We start from the raw sequence: 24,299 nt of genomic DNA, 5'->3' as shown, positions 1-24,299 counted from the left end.
TGTTAGTCATCTAGCCTCTGACCCTGAACAGTCCTTTACACAGGGGGACTGTAATGTTTCACTATGATGATGGCAGTGACACTGCCATTTAACAGAAACTTGTGTCCTGTCATGACTTTGTGTTTTTAGTGTCACCCACACAGCACGGTAGCTGCCACTTCCCCTCTAAATAAAGATAACATCGACATCAATCACCCACATGAAATCGCTGCTGCATCCTCTCCAACAGTGTGTGACATTTTTTTTTAACTTTCTTTATTGATAAGATAATTAACATACAAGCCCATTAAGCAACGTTTGTGAATATCCCTGGTCCATACTTAGAATTATAATCTGACAATACTGCATTCCTGTTTATCCCATGTAAGGGACAGAACGGGGGCTAACTTCTCACAAATTGCTTTACTCTCCGTCAAAGTTAAGTCAGTGGCAAAGATCAAAGAACTTTAAATAGCCACTTATCCTCCGAGCAGCCTACCAAGAAATATCATCCAGGCTTATTTCTTACTACTAAGAAATATCTCCAAGAGAGGACGCATGCCCAATTCTAATGACACACAAGGAGTCTGACATGCTTTCTGTATCATTACGCTCCGACAACTGCAACTTCCTACCTGTTAAAACTTCCCTGCATTCTAACTTTTCAAATGTAACCTGCAGCAGTCAGCTGATTTATTACATCTAAGTGTTTCCCATCATATCAGTTCAATTTAAGCATCACTGCACAAGTTGCCCATTAAGGTTAGAATACATTTTACAATGTTCTAAATTGCCCTCAAGGCCAAACATGGTACATTAAAGAAGTCTTAACACCTAAAGCTCAGCCAGCCCCCGAGAACAGCTGGTGAAAACATTTTAGCTGCTCCCCGACTACACTGAAAACTGAGGGGGCTTCTGTGTTTTCAGCTACAGCTTCTCAGCTTCAGCACAGCCTACCCTTAGTGCGATATTGTCAGACTCCACTGCAGTTTTAAAGTCCCGCTTAAAACAGAAAAGCTAAAACCACTATAATGTCTCTCAGTGAGTTGTTGCTAGTTCTGCTTGCAGGACTGTTTATTGTCACTGGAAAGTTTTCTGATGTTTTGGTGGGAACCTGAAGCTAAGAGCAGAGTTACTGTGCTGCCTCTAGTTGTGAACATGTGTAATAGTAAGAGGGCGTAAGTGCTGAAATACAAGTGGAAAGTTGTTTAAGTTTCCTGTATTTAGACTAATTATTGTGCTTTTTGTGTGTTGAAACATTCAATCATTGTCTGATCTAGAGACAAAAGCGCATCTTCTATCATTAAAGATTATTTAAAAGCTTTGAGATCAGATCTGCTTCTGCGAGGTAGTGCGGTGTTCATATGGTCTTGCTGCTGTTGAGTAACTTGGTAAGGATTAGGTGAAATACAGTCTTTCTTCACTCTGCGGAGATGTTGCAGTCCTGGGACCACAGATTGCCCCACAAGTCAGTGTTGGACATTTCAACAGACACGGTCACACAAGAAGTCATTATAAGCTGCTCAATGCTACAATATTAATAGAGGCTGGAGGTATCCTGTATCACACTTTCACTCTCCTTTGTAAATGGAGAGCGCATTACCAAAATGGCACAAAGCTTTTTTAAGGATAAAGAAGGATAATGTCAGTGTTTGTAGTCTACGTCATAAAAATTTAAATATAGTTTTATATAGGATACAATTTTAGCACTTTGTGGTTACTGTTTTATTAAACATATGTAAATAAATGTGCATGTGTACATACTAATCACTATCTCAATGACCTCTGGAAGAAAATACATCTTAACTTATTATTTCCCTGATTCACATTTTGTGATTTTTTTTTTTACAGTATTGTTAAAAAATGTAATGTACTATCCAAAAAGAGAGTAAGTCAACAAAAGGAAAATGAAGGCATTGCACATTCCAATGCATGTATATATACAATACATAAACATATAATACATTAGATCAGATTTTGCAATGAAGGCCTGTAATTTAATGTGGCAAACCTGTAGCCCACTTATGTTGCATTTATATCTAGCATTAAGGCGTTGACACAAATCATTTGTACTATTGTTTTTGATGAATCCTTTACTTCATGTTTGTAGCAAAATTTCAAAGATATAATGATCTGAGCAGAGATGCACTCTTATAGAATCTAATTAAACAGTGACGGCATGTGATTAGTTTCAGTTACTGTTTAATGATTAAACTGTACAATCAACAGTGTGTGTTAGCTGACTAAAGGAGTTATTATTATCAGTTCACTTGTTTTAAAATCCCATACTAACATAATGTTACAACATGGACAGCTCCACAGTTCTATAAAAGAGAGGTAATCATCTGTAGCCCTGTTGTCTCATTTGGACTATTTTGCCATCCAGCTACATAAAAAAGCAAGGATTAGACTTTTTAAAATCATATTCACCTATAAATTCTTTAATATTATAGTCAACACAAAACCAGCGGACAAAGGGTACCTGGATGTATGCTTCCTTTGTTTTCCTATTACACAAAGTTTATAACTGAAGTGATCCTTGATCTTGGAGCCAGATGCAAAGAAGTCCTGTACTGTTTTATTAAATGATGAAATGTTTCACCACATGTCATACCCATGATTTTAGGCAAAGATTAAAAAAAACAAAAAAACATGTCTGGCTTGTTGCCCCCACCCCCTCCTGTCTGTCTCCTATCTCTATGTCCCTTCACTACCATCACAGCCACAGGAAGGCCCTGGCAGCCCGAAACACTGATACTATCTCTGCGCTCCTCATCTCTGTCCTCCGCTGTGTTGAAATCTTGCCCATCCCACAAAGGGAAACCGCTGGTGTACAACGGTCCATGGCATGACGTCCGTTTCTGTGGGTAGACAGCTTATGGTAAATAATGTTGCAGGTGCACAGCATGATGCCTGATGTAGGACACAGCGGGAGTAATAATGCCTAACTGTAGTTACTGCGGTTATATCACTGCATCTTGATGTGTTGTTTATAGATGTAATGCACTGCAAGCATGTCTTGATGGTTTTTCATCTATAAAGGCTATTTAAAGAAGCACTGGAGCTGCTGTAATATCCAAAAGCATATTTAAATATTCTATATCTTTTTTATATTAAATTAAGATCAATTATTACTCATCCACTTGTATATATAAATGACTAGTTTCATAGCATAAGCAATTATTTGTTTATTCAAAAAATATTTTTCTTGTATGTTTTTCTTTACAAAGTACGACGGTAAAATTATAAAACATATCCAACAACAATACAGGTTACAAAATTTAATCAACATTATTTCAAGTAAGCCCACGCCTATTCAGGGACCAAAGATTGTGTATTAAACAGAGAGAGACACTTAGATTTCAGTGAATGCGCTTCAAACCACAGGCTGTTGTGTAACCTAGTTGGGTAAGAACACTTACAATCATCTCCGACAATGACAAGAAATGTAAGGTAGATGATTAGCCAATGTTTGTCAAATCAAATCGTTTAACAAATCAGTCCAGAGCATAGAGTGGTCTTCTTTTAAAGGGTCTGTGATAAAGACGCCTGTATGTGAAGAGTTTGCCCTTAGAAGCTTTTTGTATTCAGCTTAATTTGGATTTTTTTTTTTTTATTATTTAAGTTTAGGAAGTTTTAGTTTGTTTGGTTTCTGGGTCCATTGATGCAGTATTTTGGATTGTAAAATAAAGAGTACTCACACGCGCACACACGCACGCACACACACACACACACACACACACACACACACAGTTCACAGTATAAAATCAGAGCATTTACATTTAAACCACCATACATCTTCATTTTATTTTGTTGAGACGTCATGGTCTCCTCTCAAAATGTTCAGGTGTTTTCAGGTTCATTACTTCAGAGCCACTGTGTACAGGGCCATAGCCACAATTTCAAAAATGCTGATGTCATGAGTCCCCTCTTACCAAGAAAATTCAGAATAATACACCAAATATTAGATCTGAAATTAGAAAATATTTTGATCTTTGAAAACATTTTATCGATTATACAGTCAATGAATATTGTCTGTAAATGCAATTACTCATCATGATATGTTATTTTAAAGTATTAATCCACCGCCAGGAATTTGAGCATTCTATACCCCTGTCCCAGAACAACCTTTGTCTCCACATGCTGAAGGTGTGCACATAGGGCAGTGGTCATACAATGAGGAGACCAAAAACACAAGAGCAGAAGCTGCAAACATTAGCATGCTGACTAGCTTTGACTTTGAGTCTTGGAGACCGGCCTAGACGCTAAAAGTGAATCTGATGCTTACAGTAAAACTTAAATGGTTCTAAATACTGGACTCCCCTGCTCCCTCCTCAGCTCCTTGCAGGTGCCGCTGTGACAGAATGTGTTTGAGAGTGTCCAGTTCCTGTGTCAGCTGCCCTATCCTCATCTGCAGCTTCTGGTTTTCCTCCTGCAGCTGCAGGGCCCTCTGCTGGGTCAGCATGATCCTCCTGCGGGCCTTGTCCCGGCTCTTCCTCACAGCGATGTTGTTCCTCTCGCGTCGCATGCGGTACTCTGCGCTGTCCTTGCTGATGCTCCTCTTGTTTATCGGGGCTCGCAGAGTTGGCAGGAGGAAGGATGAGAAGTCCTGGAGGTCAGAAACACAAACATGTTACACTTGTGGGGAAGCAGGATAAGAGAGGTGTTTGGTGATGTATCTATTATCCACAAATGAACACACCTGCTGATTGTCGGTGTGGCTCTGATGGGTGTTTGCACTCCCTGTGCTTGAGGTGTTGCTGAGACAGGAAGTGCTGTACGGCAGGTAAGACAGCCCCATCATCTGTTCAGCCACTCTGTCATCACTGCCTCCTCTCAACAGCCCCTGAGACTGGCTGTACATGTCCATCTGAGCCAGGTGATTGGTGGAATCTGCGTGGTTGGAGGTGGTAGGGTTCAGGGTCTGGCTGTGGACCTGACCCGGGTATGAGCTTGCCCACTCCTGGATGACAGAGGACACCCTGGAATCAGACATCTGGAGGGATTTGGGGGCAGAAAAAGAAAAACTTCCTAAGTTAAATATTTCTCTGTATGCTACTTAATGCTTCTTCAGCTTAATTTACTTTTCACTTGTTGTTGAAGGTTCTCAGTCATCCAGGTCACGGTAATTCAAAGGTTTAATCCAAAAGGCAACTAGACAGGTTTCTTGAAGAAGTGTTGTCTATCATCCGAAAGGCTTCTTCAGCTCAAAACCGAAGAAACCATTTACTCCACTACTCTTTTAACCACTACACTTTTTACTCCTTTTTTCACGCCTTCTTTAACATACAGAATATCATGCAGTAACTCCAGTTCGACCAACAACATCACTAAAATGCTGATAATATGTTTTTGTCCTGGTGATAATCATAAAAAAATAATAAATCATTTGTCAACCCAAGAATGCAAAACTTTTAATTAAAAAAAGGGTGTCTCAATACTTCTTCCATAACTGTCCACAAATGCTCACCATCTATATTCTTTTAAAGATAATCACTGCTTATTAGGTGGAAGGTGTTAATTTAAAAAACCCAATACAAAATCAAATGGTGACCGATGCAATACACGGGCAAACAACTCGTGTTAAGTTTGAGTCTTCAGGTTTTGGTTGGACAAAACAAGCAATCTACATTTAGAACCTTTTTACCTGTTATTTTCTGACCAAACAAACAATTAATAATTTGAGAATCTTGTCAAATTAATTTACTATAAAAAATATGGCTATAAAATATTTGCAGAGAAAACAATACAATTTTTAAAGAACAAACTCTAAATAACTACTTACTTTGTTTTGCTGCTTGCTATTTAAAGGGCTTAGATTAAAGATGAAAATCAACCCACCTCTATTTTCAATTCTTCCTGTGGTTTTTTGTTCAAAGGCTCAGTAGCAGAGCATTTTGTGATTGATAAACACTGACTAATAAAGTTATGATCTGACTTACCATGACTTCGCCCTCCTCAAGCTCTCTGAATATTCTTCAGGTTCCTCTTTGACTGAAAATGTTCTGAAAGAGAGGAGAGTGACAGGTATCCCTCTGATTATCTCACCATCACTTCCTCTGTCTTCTCTTCTTCTCTCGCTCTTTTCTCTCTCTCTCTCTCTCTCTCTCTCACACACACACACACACACACACACACACACACACTTTATATTAAAGTCTGTGTAAAGCAAAAATAAATATGTGTTTCTCACGCCACATAAAAATGTGTTCTGATCCACTCAGCCAAATTTGAATGAGTAAAAAAATCGCCAAGTATATGAAATTATGTTTCAAAAGTGTGAAAAAGTAAGCAGTATTCTCTGCCCTGAAACGCTGGGGGCGTGTCCGCTGGAGGCGCTGAAACCACGCTAATTCTGGGCAACGGAAATTCTGAATCCTTGAGCAGCACGTCCCGTAAACTAACCAATACGACTTGTTTGTTATATTTTACCATTATTATATTAATTTGCTTCTTGTCACTTACTGGCTTAAATGTAATAATGTAACAGTACATTAAAAGCTTTAATGTTTTAACACTGCAACAATACCGAGCTCTGTGTAACTTTTTCCCCTTTGCGGCCGCCATAGCCTCCACTGAAATCAAAATGGCTACCACTGTTGACAACGTGAGTAGAACTTTGCTGGCTGCTAGTTAATTGAAACGTGTATTTAATGTTTTACATTTCACATTGGCATTAAAATACGTCATGAATATTGGACGCGTATTCTAAAACGGTCCTTCAAACTTGAAATTGTTCAGTGGTTGTGATTATAGTTGTTTAATGACTTATGCTAAACGGCTAGCCACATGCTAACTAATTTTTAGTAGCCTAATAACACGTTTTACTGTATTGAGATCAGTAGTTTCTGCATTATATTTCTAACGTATAATTTCACCTTATGGCAGGATTTAATTGAAGGTGATTTGCCTAAAGCTGTTCAGTTGCTGAAAAGTCTCACGGAACAGGTAAGAAATGACTATGTGTATTGTAATGGTAATTCATAAGAATACTTGTCATGATGAGATAAGGCACATAGAGACCGTGTTTCCCTTTTTACCATGGTGATTGTATCATGGTTACTGGAATCCCAGAACGTTTTTCTAGATATGAGAAAACCACAGCTGCTGAAACTGTTGTCTTTCTTTTCTTAAGATTGCCTCAGTTACAATTCATGTCCGTGAGCTGCTGACAAAAGTCAAAGATGGGGCATTTAAGACTTCAAAGGTGAGAATAGCAAAGACTTAACATACACATATTTCCTTAAAATGTCTCAAATATGCACACATTTCAATTTGTTTGTCTGCTCTTATGTTTTCCCTCTGTAAATATTTCAGATTTAACAAAATATTATGAAGGCATGTGTAACTTGCAATTAAAAATGATGTTCTCGAATACTATTTGTGTAGATAGAAAACCATCTATTATTCTCTCCTCTCTCTGCAGGGTTTGTCTTTCTTGGACCTTCGGTATCACCTGCTGCTTTTCTACCTTCAAGACCTCACCCACCTGATCAGCATCAAAACCGAAGGAGGGAAAATAAAAGACAGTGAAGCCTTGAACAGAGTGGTTACAATCAGAACGGTGAGATGTAGTTAGAGCCAGGTAAACAATAATGAAAAGTATTAGTTTATCCATCTGACATGGCGTCTTATTGTTTTTCCCATCGGTTTTCAAGGTCCTGGAGAAGATGCGCCCACTGGACCACAAACTTAAGTACCAGATTGATAAACTTGTTCGCACAGCTGTCACTGGCAGTTTAGGTAAGCTTTATGTTGGTTGTAATGAAAGGATCTGGTTTTGTATTTACTACTTTATCTGATTATATGAAAGATGTAATTTAGATGACAAATATCACACTTGACGAGCTGCAAGATTTCCAACATTGCATGTTTCACAGATTTTACAACTTCTCTGCTTTTGTTGATTTCAGCTGAAAATGACCCACTGCAGCTGCGTCCTAATCCTGAGAATCTCATCAGCAAAGTAAGTGCCAAATGTCTTTTAACTAAGGTGGCACAGTTTTTGATGATTAAAAATATGGTATCATTTTTTTTAGTTGTACCATAAAATCTTTACTCCGAGACACTCTGGCTACTATAGTGTTTTTTAAGTAAAGAGGTATTCATTGTAAATACTGACTGACTTTCCTTTTTGCTTCATTGACCAGTTGAGTGAATCTGAGGAGTCTGAAGCTGAGGATAAGACGGCCTCAGAGAAGAAAGCAGCTCACTCTAGTGGCAGAAAATATGTACCACCGAAAATTGCAGCGGTGCATTATGGTAAAGTAATTTGTTGAGTTCTCTGTGGATGTTAATCATCTTGCTTGGCTTGAATCAAGCAGCACACCAGCTGCTATGTTGTTTTTGGTACAGGTCATTTAGAAAACAATAAGGCGCTTGTGTGCATTCAAATAAAGAATCCCACAAATTCTCACCATAACTTGTTTCCTCCAGACGGTGACATGACAGATGCAGACAGAAAGAAGGCTCAGGCAGAGCGTCAGCGGCGAGCTGCTCTCAGAAGCTCTGTCATCCAGGAGCTGAGGCAGCAGTACAGCGACGCTCCAGAGGAAATCAGAGACAGAAGAGACTTCCAGAGTGAGCGGGAGAGCCGCGAGCAGCTACACAGGTCTTACTATGTTTTCTTATCTGGATAGGTAGAGACATGAATGCAAATACAATAGGGATACATTCATTTGCTAAACAATGGGGTTAAATCTATAACAAGAATAACATAACATGCTGAACAGCTTTTACAGTTTCAACAGCAATTTTTTTTTTTTTTTGTTCTCAGAAAAAATTATGAGGAGTCGATGATGGTGCGTCTCAACATGCCGAAACATCAAAAGAACTCCAAAAAGAGAAGCATGATGTCTATGTCCGGCCAGCTGAGTGGGATTACCCACTTCAGTGACATCACAGCACTGACAGGCGGCGAAGGCGTGCAGGTGAGGGATTTCTTAAATGAGTTTCGACTGAACAAAAGATGCAAAATTATTCATATTGACTGTTTCAAAACTTGGACTGCCAATATTACATAAAGCATGTTTGACAGAACATGCCTGTTGTGTTTAGAGGAAGTCATATTTGTGTGTATTTTGGTGACTCAGCTGTCTGTGCTGGCAGTGCTGTTGGCAACAGTAACACACAGGCCGCCCCACTCTGTACGGTTTCCTGTCTCAAACGCACAGTCTGCTGTAATAAAAAGCATTAATGAGCTGGAGTAATGACTGCCATAACTCATGCGGATAGTCTGTTCCACTGCCCGCAGATGTGGAAATTCATTCAGCTAAATGTATCAAAGAGGAATCGGAAAATCAATCGGCTATGTTTAGATTTTGCACTGAACATTAGAGGCCAAAAACAGGTTGTTGCTAACGGGCTCATCTAGGATTATTATGAATGGTAGCATTGTGGCCAGTTTTTATTTACATCACTTTCTTTATTTGGCTGCTAGGACGGGGACAACTCTCGCCCTAAGAAAAAGAAGAAGCTCATGAAGAAGAAAACCAAAAGAAAAGGTGAGGTCATTCTCATATACCAGCAAATAAATTTCCAGTAATTTCAATAAAAAAAAACTTGTTTGAAGTTTGTTATCTTGCGCAAGGACACTTTGAGTTGTGAACTTGAGGAGCAGAGGATACGACAGCAGATTTTCCACTTAGGACGACCTGCTCTACCTCTGAGCCACAGCCTCCACCATTTAAATTTTATGTAAATAATCATTTTTGTCTCTTCCACAGCTTTTAAGAAGCACAGATAGACCTGAAACAGCAATTAAAGAAGACCGAATGCTGACAAAGATGTCTACACACGATCAACAGCATCAAAATATAAAGGATTTTTTTTTTTTACATACAGTACAAGTCAGTTGTACTACAGTTGTATGTTGTATGACACTCATTGTTAAATAAACTTTGATTCAGACTTTTGTATTTGTATGTCATCGTTTATCTCCATTAGAGGGCAGCAACAAACTGACCTTCAATAAGAACATATGTGAATTTCTTTTTCTTCTTCTTGTGCCATCAAATTGACCCAGTACAGTGAGTGCGAGTACAGTCATGATATTGAAGACAAGAGAAGGAATAGGCTATTTCTAAATATTGGTAGAAACCCACTGAGCTCAGCGACAGCTTGAGAAGCAGCCAGACGCAAGGCCTTGTTAAGATCAATAGTTCAAACCTGTAAACATCCATTTGTTCACCATTCCTATAAACCTTGTTCGCAATAACAATCATAGGAGGAAAACAAAGTGAAATGGCTGAATTATATGCATCTTTCTAAGTGTCAGGGTCCCAGCATCTTTACATTACATTTGTAATGTTCAAAGTAAAATGTGCTTTTCTGAAAAGTGTTTAGGGGACCAATAAAATGGTATGCAGATATTAATAAATGTATTGCCTTGCTCTTTGGTCTGGGTTAAATGGTAATAAGAAAAAACTCAGACACAGTCTCATTTTTACACAATTTATTTTTTTTTTTCCCTAATTACATACTCATGGGTTAAAATTAAAAATTAAAAAAGCAAAACATTTGTTCAAACCCACTCCCCCTTTTCAAAAAAAAGAAAAAGAAAAAAAGGAAAAGACTCCACACACCCCCCCGCCCCGGCTTCCCCAACCCTTAAATAACAGCTCCTGCACACTCCATTTATTAAATTAATAATCAATGCCATTAGCTCGTCAGTCTTCCTCAGACAAGCCGTGACTGCACTGCGCGTCGTCAGAGAAAGGGGGCGCCTTGAGGTTCGCACTGTACACCCCGAAAAAACACCCTCGTCTCTGGTCCCGCCTTCCCCACTCACGCAAACTTGCCTGCCTGCCACTCAGCTATGCTGTCTTCTGCTCTCTGTATATAAATCATGTGTTGGGTTGGCTGCCTTTTAAGTGCTGCCTGTACTGCAGTGTTGTGTATGTTGAACAGGTGTGTGTGTGTGTGTGTGTGTGTCTAGATCATGTGTGAGTGAGTTGAGATGTGAAGGGGACTAAAAGCATCATCAGCGTTTGCTGTTGTAGTAAATGCCCCCTGCGGCAGGCCTGTGGTCGCCCTGCCCCCCTCCCCCGCCCCCCCACACGGACAGGATGGGGTGAGTGTGCATAGCGGGAGCAGAGAGAGATAGAGACGCTGCGGAGACAGTGGGGGGGGCCGGCGCCACCTGGGGAGGGGTCGTCAGCCTCCACTGGTCCTGAAACCTGAAACGACAAGAAGTGGTCTAATATACAAAGAGAGGAGAGGGGAGGGAGGGAGGGAGGGGGAGAGACGGGAGACGGGGAGCATGGGGGGGGGGGGTGATGCAATGCAGGGTTGCACAAAATAAAAACATTGATGCCTGTCAAAGGAATAAAAAGGAGCTGTGGCCATGTCTGAGATGCAGGTGACAGGTGTGGACAAGCAGCAGGGAGGTGGCAGCACACAAGGAGGCCCCCACCCAAGAGGAAAAAAAAAACAGTATACATGAACAACCGCACAGAACACTGAACGTCCATCACCGCCTCGAGAGCAGCGGACAGAAAAAAGCAATCCATGGTGTGATGAGCCGAAAGGGAAAAGGGGAGGAAGCATGAGTTATAAAATGCAAGGTGGGGGTGAGGGTTCAGAAAACAGCTGACACAGAAGGGGTTCAGTTGAGGAGGTAATGATAGACTCCAAACGTAAAACACAACAACAAATACTCTGGCTTGCGGAAGTCTCACATATGTACGGTACATTAAAAAAATGAATACAGTATCTTTTCTTTTTGCTGTTTACCCCCCACATTTTTTTTTTCTGGTTTTGGTGGTGGTGGAGGGTGAGTGGGTGGGCTGTGTTGGTGATGGTGTAAAAAGCAGGAGGTCACAGCCAGACCAAAGGAGACACATCTGCAGCCTGAGATACCATCATCTTCTCTTACCCCCCCCCAATGCCCACCCCTCAAAACCAACAAAAAATAAAGAAAGAAATCTGCCACTGTATTCTTCCCCAATGGCCAACGTATACCTTACCAGGGGTGACCGCATCAACCTCCGCACACGCACGCTCACACACAATCGCACACTGCGGCCAGTCAGTCTCTCTGTCCAGGAGAAGTGTTTTTTTTTTTTTTTTTTCCTTTTTTGTCTTTTTTCTCTCTTCTGGGGTTCTCTTCTTTTATTGTTGGGGAAGGGGAGGACTTTTTTCACTGCGTGTGTTTTTGTTTTTTTCTGTTTTTTTTCTTTTCTTTTTTTTTTTTCCAAATGAGAACAGAGAGGGGGAGAGGGTTGATAGTAAGGGGATGTTTGGGAGGGAGGGGTGTTTAGTAAGGGGAATACCACGATGTTGTTCGCCCTCGGCCCCTGGAAAAGAGAGAGAAAAAGAGGGTGAGTTTTTTTCTGGTTGGCTTAAAAAGACGGACACCAATTTCCTGGTGTGATATAATAGAATAGGTGTGTGCGTGTGTGTGTGTGTGTGAGTGTGTGTGTATGTGTGTGTGTGTGTGTGTGTGTGTATGTGTGCGTGTGTGAGTGTGCGTGTGCGTGTGGGCAGAGAAAGGATCTGCTGAAATTTCAGTCCATGATGTAAACTGAAGGGAAAAGAATATACTTATATAATTATGTATATCATAATGAATGACACATTGTTGAGGACAGTGTTCAAAAATCATTAAATAGACATACCATCTTAATGGTATTGTGCCTTTGATCTTACAAGGTTTTGTGTTACAACAAATCAATCTGGATAACAAACTTAAGTGCTGAAAAAAAGCTGAAAGCAGCTTTGTCAAGAGGATAGTGTTTAATTTCCAAATATCAGAATAATGATTCGTGTGTGGGTGTGAGGGGACAGCAAAGGCACTCTCTCTCCCTCTTTCTCTCTCTCTCTCTGTCTCGCTCTGCGCGAGCCGCCTCTGGGGTCACTGTGGGGAAAGACCTTGAGGACAAACAGCACCACACATATACCCCCAGCAAGACACAGTACACATACATACACACACATATTTGACAATTTGGGGGACAGAACTCCGTTATTATACACTCAAACACAGCCTTACACATACACACAAAGGCCAGGCAGCAGCAAAACTATACACACACGTCCTCTTTTCTTCTCATATACACGTCATTCAGTGGCAACAAAATCACAAAAAAGGCTAGATGCTGAGGTCAGGCTGCAGTAATGAACCCTCGTTTCTGGGAGTGAAAGCTGTAAAGGTGAATCTGAGTTCTGAGTTGTAATCTGTGTGTGTGTGTGTGTGTGTGTGTGTGTGTGTGTGTGTGTGTGTGTGATGGTTCATGTACATGCAAGGACACACTCTACATAAGCATAGCAAAAAAAGAGGTTCTTCCACATCATGAGTACAGTGTGTGTATTTCTTGGTTGACATCTAAATCTTAGCTTTCACTGTGATGCTTGGGAAGATGACACGGACAAAGATGTTGATGGGTGTAATGCCAAAGACAATACTTTTTGCAGTTAAGATGCCAATGTCTTGAGAGCATGTAAACGTTCTTTTTTTTCCCCACTGGGTTTCTGGCAGGGTGCGAGGATTAAAAGAAGCTAGACAAATGTTGTCCTTAAATCCTGTTCAGTTCTGCTGCTGCTCTACTTTCGCCTGCACAGACAACACTTGCTTTGATAAATATTCACTTCCAAAGCTAACAAAGCTAATCAACGATACATTCATGAAACATATCTCTTGGATCATAGACCAAGCACTGTGAAATCTTCCCAAAACAATGAGTCAATGCAAAGACTTTGATCTCTATCTATCTCCATGTTTTTCTTCACCGTGGATGTGTTCCCACAACAGAGACAAGGCACCAGTGAAAAGTGTCTTAAGTAGCCTAATGACGAATTCTTGATGTAACAACCAAACAGCCCGTCAGCTCTTCTCTGCAGGACGTGATCAAGGCCAAGTGGAACAACTCTGCATCCCTGCATACTATCCTTCATGGGTGATTATTACATGTTAACAAAGGCTTTTGGATAATGGGACGATGCATTACGTAGTTATCAGTTATACCCTTGAGAATGTTTTCTATGAGTGCAGACATTACAGTTTATTTCTATTGGTAACAAAACAAAACACTTCATGACCTTAGAACTGCCACTGTCAATCTGACTGACAGTAAAAACCATTAACTGTAATGTATGTGTATTTCCTCAGCCTAGCCTTTTCATGTTAATTTCCTCTTTCCTTAAAAGCTTTATAGTCAAATGCACATAATGCTTACAATCCTTCATATTCCAAACTACCCATAAGTATCTGTGCATTCAGTTTCAGGAGCCTTAGCTTCTCCACAAGTCTCAGTGTGCCTTGTCCTGCCGCTTAGGCCAAATCCCAGTGAGTAAACTGGCAGGGTTAGGGTTTCTTGGTATGTGTGGGAGTGGCTGGGGTAAGTACACAGAGTGATTAGAGAGATTCTGACCTTGAAGTTCAGGCACTTTCTCACACAAAGGAATGAAAAGACATGTAAGCTTTTGTAAAAATATATTAAACTGGCCAAAAAGGCATGTATCAAAGGTACTTGGCAACTGGTTACATTATTGAAAGACTTATGTATGAATGTTTTAGACTCCCTCCAAAATAACTGCACAGCATCTTCTGGTGTTTCTTGAACAATAAGTATTAAGCAACAGCCAAGGCCAGCAGGTTCCAGATGCTTTGCAGCGGAGATTAAATCAGAATCTCTCAGTCTCAAAGCTCAGTGCATGTGTGGGGAAGTTGGCATGCTGGATCAACACGTTTGGCACCACACCTCCTTTTTTTTAGTCTCAACAGAGAACACAAGATGGCTCCACAGACAGAGCTCTGTGGGGCTTATATGGAGTTTCCAGTGAAATTCTTTACAGTTTTGATTTCTTACTGCTAACAGGGACTCGCCACAGTTAACATAAAAAAGGTTCTGTGGCATACAAAATATTCTGGGACCATTTTGCCTCAGCTCTTTTATAGAAACTGTGCAGTTATAGTTCAACAATTGAGAAGTAGCCTACATAATTCACATTCTTTTAACAGGAAGATTATTAAATGACTAAAAAGACCCACAGGACTCCACTGCAGAAATAAAGACCATCAAAACACAGTAAGCAAAAAGCCACCAGAATGCTAGTGCACAACACTCATCATCACCAGGCTTTTTCTGTTGTCCAATGTGGACCACAGTAAGGCATACTCGGTGTTTAAAATGTCTATTAAGAAAAAACACCACAAGCACCATCGTCATTCTCGGATGGGACGGTTTTTGGACACCCTACTGATAAGATGATGCAGCAAACACACCTGCTACACTGCTGCAGCAGAGTGAACACTGAACTGATCATGGTTAAATACTGCAGTTTGCCCTTTCTTGTGTCATGAATGACAATCCAATCATTTTTAAAATGATGAATATTTTTTGGGCTTAATTAAGTTGGAGGATTTCACATTGCCACTGACCGAAACGTAGTGTATATACAGCCTGGAGAGAAGAAAGTGATGTGCACCGTTTGCTTCTCGTGAAACGGTGATATTTAAGGCGGCATGCATTGAGCCCCTCAGTTCCACAACTGCTGTGATGGGATTTCTAACCTGACTACATGGAATGTTTGTGCACCCGAGTTCCTAGCACAGTCTGCTACAAAACAATTTCTAATACCAATACTTTTATTTGATTAATTGACTATAGTTATGCTTATACCCTAATATGGCTGTAATATACACTGTACACTGCGAAATTCAGAACAGGGAAAGAGCAAAGACCTCCAGTGACAATGCTCCGATCCCTTCTCTACTTACCTTTTCTACATGACCCACTTATGAAAGAAACTTCTTTTCCTCATCTTCATTAAAAACTTCTTTCCTGAGCATTTATTACCACTATCCTCTACCAGAGATCTTTCCTATCTCATATATGTATATATCAAGGGGAGATGATCACTGGATATCCTGTTCCTCTTGACCTCTTGTCTTAACCTCAAACAATGGGGGCCTCAACAGGCAGTAATTTGTCAAAACTTTGTGTCTCCTCAGCTGAATCCCTTGCCTTCGCAACAAATACCAGTTAAATGCATCACAATTCCAGGTCTTTGTAAACAGAGGTTGCTAATTCTGGCTAGGCATTGGTCTTGTACTGTCCTGTAAGTGTGAGGTGCAGTGCAAGAGTTCTTCTCCCACAGCGTGACCAGTGAGGCACCTCGGCGTCAGCTCACCTGAAGGCCCTTCCTCTGCCTCTGGGTGGTGTGTAGCCACTGTAGTAGCGTGCGCGTGATGAAAAGCTTCCTCCCCGTGACCGGAACCTAGCCCGTGGAAAGCCGCGGTCTGTGGTGCTGATGCCTGGTCTGTTTGTTCTCTTAGCGCCCACCTGAGGAGAAAGAATCAAAAGCAGAAGGTTACATAAACTATCAAACGTTCTGGTGACAAAAAAACGGTAATTAAAATTGGTACAAAAATGCCTAAAATATATATTAATCATGACAAAATGCTGTTCTTACCCATCCTAATGTTTCAAATGTTAAACCTCGTTTCATGTCCATTTTGGTTTTATTGTATTCTATTGTATTGTCATTTATTTTGTCATTGTGCTTGAGCTGCTGCCATGTGCCTGTCTTAACTGAGTTGAATGGTAAAAGTATGCCAAACGTTATACACCGACAGCTTGACTTTTTTGTTGCCTTTGCAGAAAGCAGGCCCAGACAGAAGACGTGCTGCTTTGGCAACTATGTATAAACATATTCCTTCTTTTTCACCATTTACTGTAGAAAGTATCCATCTATCCTCTGCTGTGCTGGAGTCTTAAACAGACAGCATTTGTGCGTTTCTCTCTCTTATTATTGGCACTGATCACAAGTCTATTTTGATCCATCCAAGTTAGAGATAGACCGATATGGTTTTTTCAGGGCCGATACCGATTATTAGCAGTCAAGGAGGCCGATAACCGATATTTGGAGCCGATATTCATTTGCAGTAAAAGTGAAAATATTGGCGTCAACATTTTGAGTAATACAAACTCCAACACTTAACTTTGTTTAAATGCCTTTAAGCATATGTTTATTAAACAAACAAACAAAAAGCGCAGGGGGTTCCCAGGGTCAGCAGCATCTCTTATAAAGTTAACTGAAACTTTAAATAAATAAATAAATAAATAACTTCCTGAAGTTTTATTAAGTAAATAAAACAAAGTTAAATAAAATTTGCAAAGAAATGAACTTTTCTCCTCTCCGCCGTGTGTGTGAGCACTCTGCACTCTTATCGGCCGTCGGATTAAGAAAAAAAATTTTTTTTAAAAAGGCCGATGCCGAATATCGGCCCGGCCGATAACCGGTCGATCCCTAATCCAAGTATTGTATTCATAAGAAATAGATACAGAACCAACAGTAAAGGGTGACCAGGACCTAAATGACCAATAAAAAATTTGGATCCGAGCTTGCATGGGTCCCAGTCCGGGTATCAAATCCTAAGCTCTGGGGGAAGACCTCTACTCCCAACCAATCAGTAAAAAACTGGCCGGAGATGTGTGATTAACAGAAAGTTAATCATTTAATTATCTCGTATTATATCACATTTTATACACTAGTTTATAACAGTTAGTTCCGACCAAGTAATCTGACTGAATAAGATTTAATTTCATGATGTTGGTGTAGAGAACATCACTGGGAATTTTCACTCCGCCTCAGCCAGGTGTTCTAAATAGTGTTAACTAACATTACAGCAGACCATGCATTTCTACATTAATGAAATACATCTGAATCACATAACAGACTCTTCTTTCCTGGATGATGATAAATTAAAACCTACAGACAAATGTACATGATAAACAGCTGATCTGTGGTCAGCTGTAGACAGAGTGCAGGAGAATGTTTGGGTTGCTTGGCAACAGAAGTCTAGTTTCAGTCAAGTTGTGGAACTAGTTGAGCTGGTGGGAAAAAAATCTGTTGTTGATTAATACTTTACTACTATTTGCCGCTTGTATAACTGTTGTGTATAAGCAATACCACACGCGAGGTTGTGATGTACTTAATATCATCACGGCCATGATTATCTGCGGCCTTGATGATATTCAGTAAACCATCAAAACCTCAAGTGGGATTTTGCTAATATAAATTGAATAAAAACTTAAATTAGGGGTGCTGTTTGGCTCGGTTGGTAGAGCGGGCGCCCCCATGTGCGGAGGCTGCAGTCCTCGTTGCACTGGTCGCAGGTTCGACTCCCGATCTGCCGATCATTTGGCGCGTGTCTTCCCCCTCTCTCTACTCCCAGCATTTCCTGTCTATCTTCAGCTGTCCTGTCAATAAAGCCAAAAAAGGCCAAAAATAATCTTGGAAAAAAAAAAGAATTCAATTAAATTAAAATCTTTTACCTTTATCTGCCTTCCTCTGAAAAGGGACTCGTCCAAAGCCATGGCTGTCCTTACAGACTCTTTGTCTGCAAACTCTATGTAGGCAAACCTGAGGAAGCAAAAATATGAGAAATGCTCAACTACAGCAACGAGATATGACAACAGAACCACTATCTTGATGTGATTTCACAATAAGGGGAAGTAAGCCATTTCCATCAAAAATAGTTTTAAAGGGTTTAAAGCCACAGATGGTGGTGACACATCATCACTGTTATTGATGTTTAATAAATATCGTTCACATTGTGATTTTTGTCTTATTTGTCTGCCAGCAGTCTGAATGTGGTATATTTTCCACACAAAACAATGATAACCACCACTCCACTGATTGACCGCTGCAAAGTAAAAGGTAGAATGTTGATGAATTATTACCCTTTGGGATGCCCTGTGTATTTGTCACATAGGATGGTGACTCTGTTTACTGAGCCGCAGCCATGAAAATGAGCCTCAAGCTCTTCTGCCGTGGCACCGTAGTCCACCTGAAAAACAAGATTATAAAGATGAATTAACATTTTTATGTGTGTAAATTAGCCACACATCCTGAACTGTTGAAGAAAGAAATGACACCAGCAAATTGCACCAAAGTTTGAAATAAAGAGACTATAGCATAAAAACAGATAGCAATAGAAACAATTGTTAAATATAGCGACTATGAAAATATTTACCCCCTTGGGATTTCTATATCATGAAATTTAAGTAGACGTATTTAACAGAAATGCAGCAGGTAAGGGGTTAAAAAAGTGAGAACATTGCATGGATAGAGAAAACCTGCCACAACTGAGGCATGCTCCCCTGGGAGAAAGATTTTACATTACATGCTCATTTCTAGTTACTTTTAAGTATATTTGCATCTGCCTGAACGCTAGTTCTAACAGCCATTATGGGGATCCGGGCACTCTCTCTGTGAACAGACCAATTGGTAAACCTGGGCGCCGAAAGTGAGCGGGTAGCACTTCGCGGCTTGTCCGCCTCCTGTGTGTCCCCCGGCATCAGACACGAGACGCCCCTCAAGACGGCTCTCTGGGTTTACATTAGTAGAGGGCTCCAAACCACAGTTATAATGCTGTTCTGGCGATTCTGTGCTCCTAACCAGCTTACTTACTTATCGTATTAGGCTAAAACATGACCCATATTAATTTTTCTATATCTTTTGCCCCTTTTTATGGTGTGGGTGTGTCGGATCCTAACAAGAATGAGATCACCTAGGAGCAAAACCTTAATAATAAAAAAATGAAGGCATTAAAATGAATAATGTATGCCAAACAGATTATACAAATTTCAATATCCTAACAAATAATTAGATCTATTGAATTCTGACAATATCAAGCTGTCCTGAAAAGGCTCTGAGTGAGAAGGGCACCAGTGTAAGAGGCATCATAAGGCAGCACTGAAAAAGTAACAGGGCTCGTGGTGAGAGCAGCAAAGAGAAAGTAATTGTTGGCTCGATGACACCAAGGAGAGAGTAGCAGCAGATGTTGAAATGCTTGTTTCAGATCATACTTAAGTGTTTGACTGTGGTCGTCATGCTACTTGCTATGTTTGGCATAGCACAGACAAACACTTTAGACACATTTTCTTTCAAGACATCATCCCCAGTTATTAATTTAGTCACGTGAAGCATGGTTGAAGTACCTTAAACGGTGCTCTGTGATTTGGTGTCAACATTGTTTCAAGAACTTTATCATAATGCAATAAGATACAAAACAATGTGGTCCCTATGAGACAACAAGAGACTACAAGAGAGATAGGTACTCACATTTCCAACATAAATTGACCTGCCATCTGCCTCCATCTTTTCCTCGATGGACATGATGACAGGGCCGACTGCATGGGGGAGAGAGGCGAGAAAACAAAACATGAGCAACTAAAGGTTTATAAATGATTATTTATAATATTCAATGCCGTTTTTCCTCAAACTATAAGCATTTAAGTGCATCGGTGTATGAATTCATTAACTGGCATCAACAAATGGGTTGTGTATCAAGTGCAGGTCTCTGATGGCCACATTAAAATTCCAGTTTGTTGACGGGCTTTTATATTAGCTGAAATGGGTGTGAGGATTTCATAAACTGAACTTGTATAGCTTTTATCGTTTACAGTCTTTCAATCAACATCACTCAATGCAGTTTATGAGCTTTAATAATTTACATTTGTGCAAAATCTTCAGGAGTTAATGGAATCTAAAGTGGTATGGTATACAACTTGATTTGCCCTTTAGAATGAACTTAAAACAACCCTTCCATTCCCAGCAGTCTCTTACAACTATGCCATTACTCTGTTGTTGCATTTTCAGGAGTGCAGCTATAACACAATGCTTTATTTAACTAACTAAAGTTAGGAATGTTATTGTATGGTTTGTGCATTTAACTAACTTTAAAAGCCATTTTATATTCTTGGCACACCAGCAAAGGACTCAGGAAAGACATGTGGTCGGTTTTCTAATGATTCAATGCACTAAACAGATATCCTTTGTTGGATAAATAGACATAAGAGAGATTAGGGAAATGTTGACAGATGGGAAGACAAAAGCATAAACAAATACCTGGTGGGGGGCTGAGATTCATCTGTTTCTCCACCTCGTTCTGGAGCTCCTTCAGCTTCTCTGCCTCTTCCTCCATCTCTCTCACTCGGGCTTTGATAGCCTCCAGCTCCTGCGAAACAGAAACAAAATTCCTTTAGAGCTGTCAGTTCACAATGAGCATAATACAAGTCACTGACATTATAATCACAAGGGACGTATTAACACAGTGTTGAGATATGCTTAAAGGTGCTGACCAACTACAAAACTTAGCCATGAAAATATAATCATGGACAGCTTGTGTCCTCACTTCCATTTGAGAACCCTAATGACATCTGCAATGTGAACAGATATACAATGTCTAATCGCGGGTTGCCGGTGTGTTTGCGCCCTGTACAGACCTGGGATCTTTTAACCGAAGCTGAAGAGAACCCGGCTGTCCTTCTAAAGTGCAATATAGTAACAGAGCACTTTGATTTATCAAATCACAAGCATTAGTTACAAAAATATGCCTGAGCACCATTCAAAATTGAATGGATACAAATAAATCTAAAATTGAGGGGGGCACATTCAAAGCCTCCATTTACAAGTTATGGAGCAAATTTACAAACCAATACCTAATTACAACAATTTCACATTTCTTTTCAACTTTGAGGGGATCTGGAAACTTTGATGACCGAGACAAAGCTAAAGAAAGTGAAACAGAGTCTAAGGGAAAAAGGCCTCTAGGGCTTTCTCCTTTGTACACCACAGCTCAACTCTCCACTTCAGGCTGCCGCCAACAGTAAACTTGACCTGTCGTTTGTTTGTGAAAATCTTGATGATTTGGGGAATGTGACATGGCCAATTAACTTAGCCATAGATAGCCTTGTTGGTTTACATATTGCCAAATTGTATTTACTTTATGTCAACTGTACGCAATGTTATTGATTTTAAATGTTGCTAGCATACTGTAAGCTTTCCGGCATGAGCTGAGCCATGGACTCCCGTTGTTAAGTTTGAGCAAAGAGCCCTCATTTTTGAATCACATTTAATTCAAAGCCTCTTTAAAAACTTGAAATGTCTTTGGGGGGATGATCATCAGGTCTGAGGAAAAAATTACAACCCACCAAACAATAACCGCCAAAAAATTAAATATTCTTGTGGTGAGCAGAGCGATGGATGTGTCCTCACACAGGGAGCGGACCCTCCTGACAGTGGTGCACTGCAGCATAGTGGGAGTCAGTCCAGCTCTATCCAGGGCTGATGCCTATGCTGACAGGATTTGTAATGTAAAGGCTCTTTGTGCTACTGGGTGCAGTGGTACAGGCGGGCCATATTAAATTCAGGTTGGTTTTTTTTTTTACCGAACTGCACAGTGAAATACTACACGTGATGACAACGGCACCGTTATTCCTCTGCCCCATCTTAATGTTATTTAGCTGCATGACATAACATGTCAACAACAAAACTCCACACATTCACAGTAACAATATTAAAACAAATCATCCTACACTGACACGTTGGAGTTGCTATCTTTTGTCGCATATTCAAAGCCTGATCTTTCATTCCCCTCCCTTCTCTCATTCCCCTTGCCCAAGCAAAACATTGAAGGATGCGAACCCAGCCCATCAAATACCGCAACCCCCTGCTTTTGCGTTGTGTGCCCCGCTATCCCTACCCGTCAGACAGTGAGTGTTATAACAATCCCACCTGGACATGCTACATAGACGTAACTGGCGAATATACATTTGTGTGCCGGTACTGGGAAATGTAGGTCGGCAGACAAACGCTCATTGAGCACCTTGAACTATAATACAGGACACTGCAACTCGCGTGTCCCACAACTAATGGGCGACACAAAAACCATGTCCAAAATAAATAATAAAGACAGCCAGGTGCGTTTCCACCTAAAGCCTAGCTTTGTAAAAACCGGCTAGCTTGATAGCATGTCAGTGTTTTGTTATAGCCCGGTCATAAATCCGCATAGCAGGCTAATGAGAACCTGTCCCTACATCAAACAATGTCCCTCCTCTCTGTGGTTACAGTCGACAGGTCCACTGATCAATTTAGCTTCAACACTTGATGCTGGTGCTTGCAATAAGCTAATGTTAGCCTGCTGACGCTTGATCATTTGCATGCTCACACACCGGCTTCAAATGCGGCAGCCGCCTGCTTGACGGAATAAAAGAAATAAAAATGTAATTACCGTAAGCAGGTCGCCTTCTCGAGCAGGTAGACTCGCACTGCGGCGGCTAATGGCGGCGGCCTGTCCTACCCTCGCCCCTAACTGTCTCCTGCATCTCCTTCTCGCATTTTTTGCCCCCACTCCCCCCACCGGCTCGTGCTGCTCCCTGGCGCAGAGAAACTAGCACCGCCGTTGCGCCAAGATGGCTGCCGACACCACGCATGTTACCACCCTTTTCTACTGCACTGCGTGAACCACAATGGCGGTTAATATAGACCTGGCGATAGCAGTAACGCACACGACATGTGACCCAAGATTTGTGGAAACTAATAACAGCAAATTGGGTTCCTGCTTCTGCTTACTACCGATTTGACCATAGCATGTGTTCAGGTATTCATGTGGGCTATCAAAGCTGAAACAATGCCCTTCACTTACCGGGTCTTCAATTGCGGCCTCTCCCTCTTCTAATCCCGGTTCTTCGTCACCGACGCCCGGGTCTTCCAGCTCGGGATGTCCGGGGTCTGAATCTAGTAGGGATTCCTCCGCCAGTCCGTTACCGAACTCCGCCATCGCCCTGTTCCAACTGTACCGACTCGCCTCGTGGCTAAACCAACGTTGCAGGCCCTTACTCACACACAAGGGGGTAGAGTGAGTGGGGCGGCGAAAAGAAAAAAACGGCGGAAAACGCCGCTTAGTAAAGTTAAAATGGGGATTAAATGGTACCTACAGTTCCAGCCAATATTCTAACAGCATACCACGATAAACAAGAACTTCTATTTTACCCGCTTCCTTAACGCAATGGTCCTGATTTTCGACAGAGAACCTAGTTTATTTACTTAAATGTGTATATAAAAAAGGCGAGGACTACGCGAGAGCGGCAGCGTCCCTCAGTTCAGAAATGGAAGCCAGGGGCGGAGTCATGTAACACTGCAGGCGTAAAACTCTCAATCCTATTCGTCAGCGGATGATTCTAGACAAACCTCTTTGGCGTCTGCCTCATTCCTATTGGATAATCGCACATGACTTTCCGTCTCCCAAAAAGTACGTTTGCCTTTTATTGGATTACGTTTCTGTCGATCATTTCTCGGTCAGTCGTTAGTAGACTGGCAAAGCCAATTGTTCAACTAATTAATTCCAGGCACATTCCAGTGTCATATAAATTGTCTCTCTTAGTGTGACCTCATTGACCTTTGTTGAAATATGCCACTCGGTTGAAACCAAAGATAACGGTAGAATGTTTCTATGAAAGATTTAAACCCTTGCCACACACTAAAAACAAAAGATTTAAACCCTTGCCACACACTAAAAACAAAACAAAAAC

At 40.8% G+C, this 24,299-nt stretch overlaps 3 protein-coding genes across 5 annotated transcripts; 1 reads left to right on the top strand and 2 right to left on the bottom strand.

The window, feature by feature from the left end:
* Positions 1–3,222: 3,222 nt before the first annotated feature.
* Positions 3,223–6,005, bottom strand: cebp1 (CCAAT/enhancer binding protein (C/EBP) 1). Its single transcript, XM_069666966.1, has 3 exons — positions 5,922–6,005; positions 4,682–4,975; positions 3,223–4,588 (listed from the first exon to the last, which is right to left on the bottom strand). The coding sequence occupies exons 1-3, from the start codon at positions 5,922–5,924 to the stop codon at positions 4,286–4,288; spliced, it is 600 nt and encodes a 199-aa protein (XP_069523067.1). The 5' UTR covers positions 5,925–6,005; the 3' UTR covers positions 3,223–4,285.
* A 545-nt stretch (positions 6,006–6,550) lies between these two features.
* Positions 6,551–9,880, top strand: ngdn (neuroguidin, EIF4E binding protein). The gene is made up of 11 exons (XM_069666968.1): positions 6,551–6,586; positions 6,868–6,927; positions 7,115–7,186; positions 7,406–7,543; positions 7,638–7,722; positions 7,893–7,945; positions 8,130–8,241; positions 8,416–8,590; positions 8,756–8,909; positions 9,419–9,482; positions 9,705–9,880. The coding sequence occupies exons 1-11, from the start codon at positions 6,566–6,568 to the stop codon at positions 9,722–9,724; spliced, it is 954 nt and encodes a 317-aa protein (XP_069523069.1). The 5' UTR covers positions 6,551–6,565; the 3' UTR covers positions 9,725–9,880.
* A 537-nt stretch (positions 9,881–10,417) lies between these two features.
* On the bottom strand, positions 10,418–23,865 carry pabpn1 (poly(A) binding protein, nuclear 1). Of its 3 annotated transcripts, none has more exons than XM_069666959.1 (7): positions 23,414–23,865; positions 20,836–20,944; positions 20,050–20,117; positions 18,666–18,772; positions 18,258–18,345; positions 16,111–16,262; positions 10,418–11,156 (listed from the first exon to the last, which is right to left on the bottom strand). In XM_069666959.1, the coding sequence occupies exons 1-7, from the start codon at positions 23,546–23,548 to the stop codon at positions 10,961–10,963; spliced, it is 855 nt and encodes a 284-aa protein (XP_069523060.1). In that variant the 5' UTR covers positions 23,549–23,865; the 3' UTR covers positions 10,418–10,960. The 3 variants fall into 3 exon arrangements, with proteins under 3 accessions (XP_069523060.1, XP_069523062.1, XP_069523061.1); XM_069666961.1 differs by lacking the exon at positions 23,414–23,865 and adding an exon at positions 23,000–23,082; XM_069666960.1 differs by having other exon boundaries at positions 11,065–12,275.
* Positions 23,866–24,299: the final 434 nt, after the last annotated feature.

Source organism: Semicossyphus pulcher, unplaced genomic scaffold, assembly GCF_022749685.1.
Source record: "Semicossyphus pulcher isolate SPU_LCO1_2020_fin unplaced genomic scaffold, fSemPul1.0.p SCAF_18, whole genome shotgun sequence".
Classification (NCBI taxonomy): Eukaryota; Metazoa; Chordata; class Actinopteri; order Labriformes; family Labridae; genus Semicossyphus; species Semicossyphus pulcher.
The sequence above is the reverse complement of the archived record's forward strand: the minus strand, read 5'-3'. Positions and strand labels throughout refer to the sequence as shown.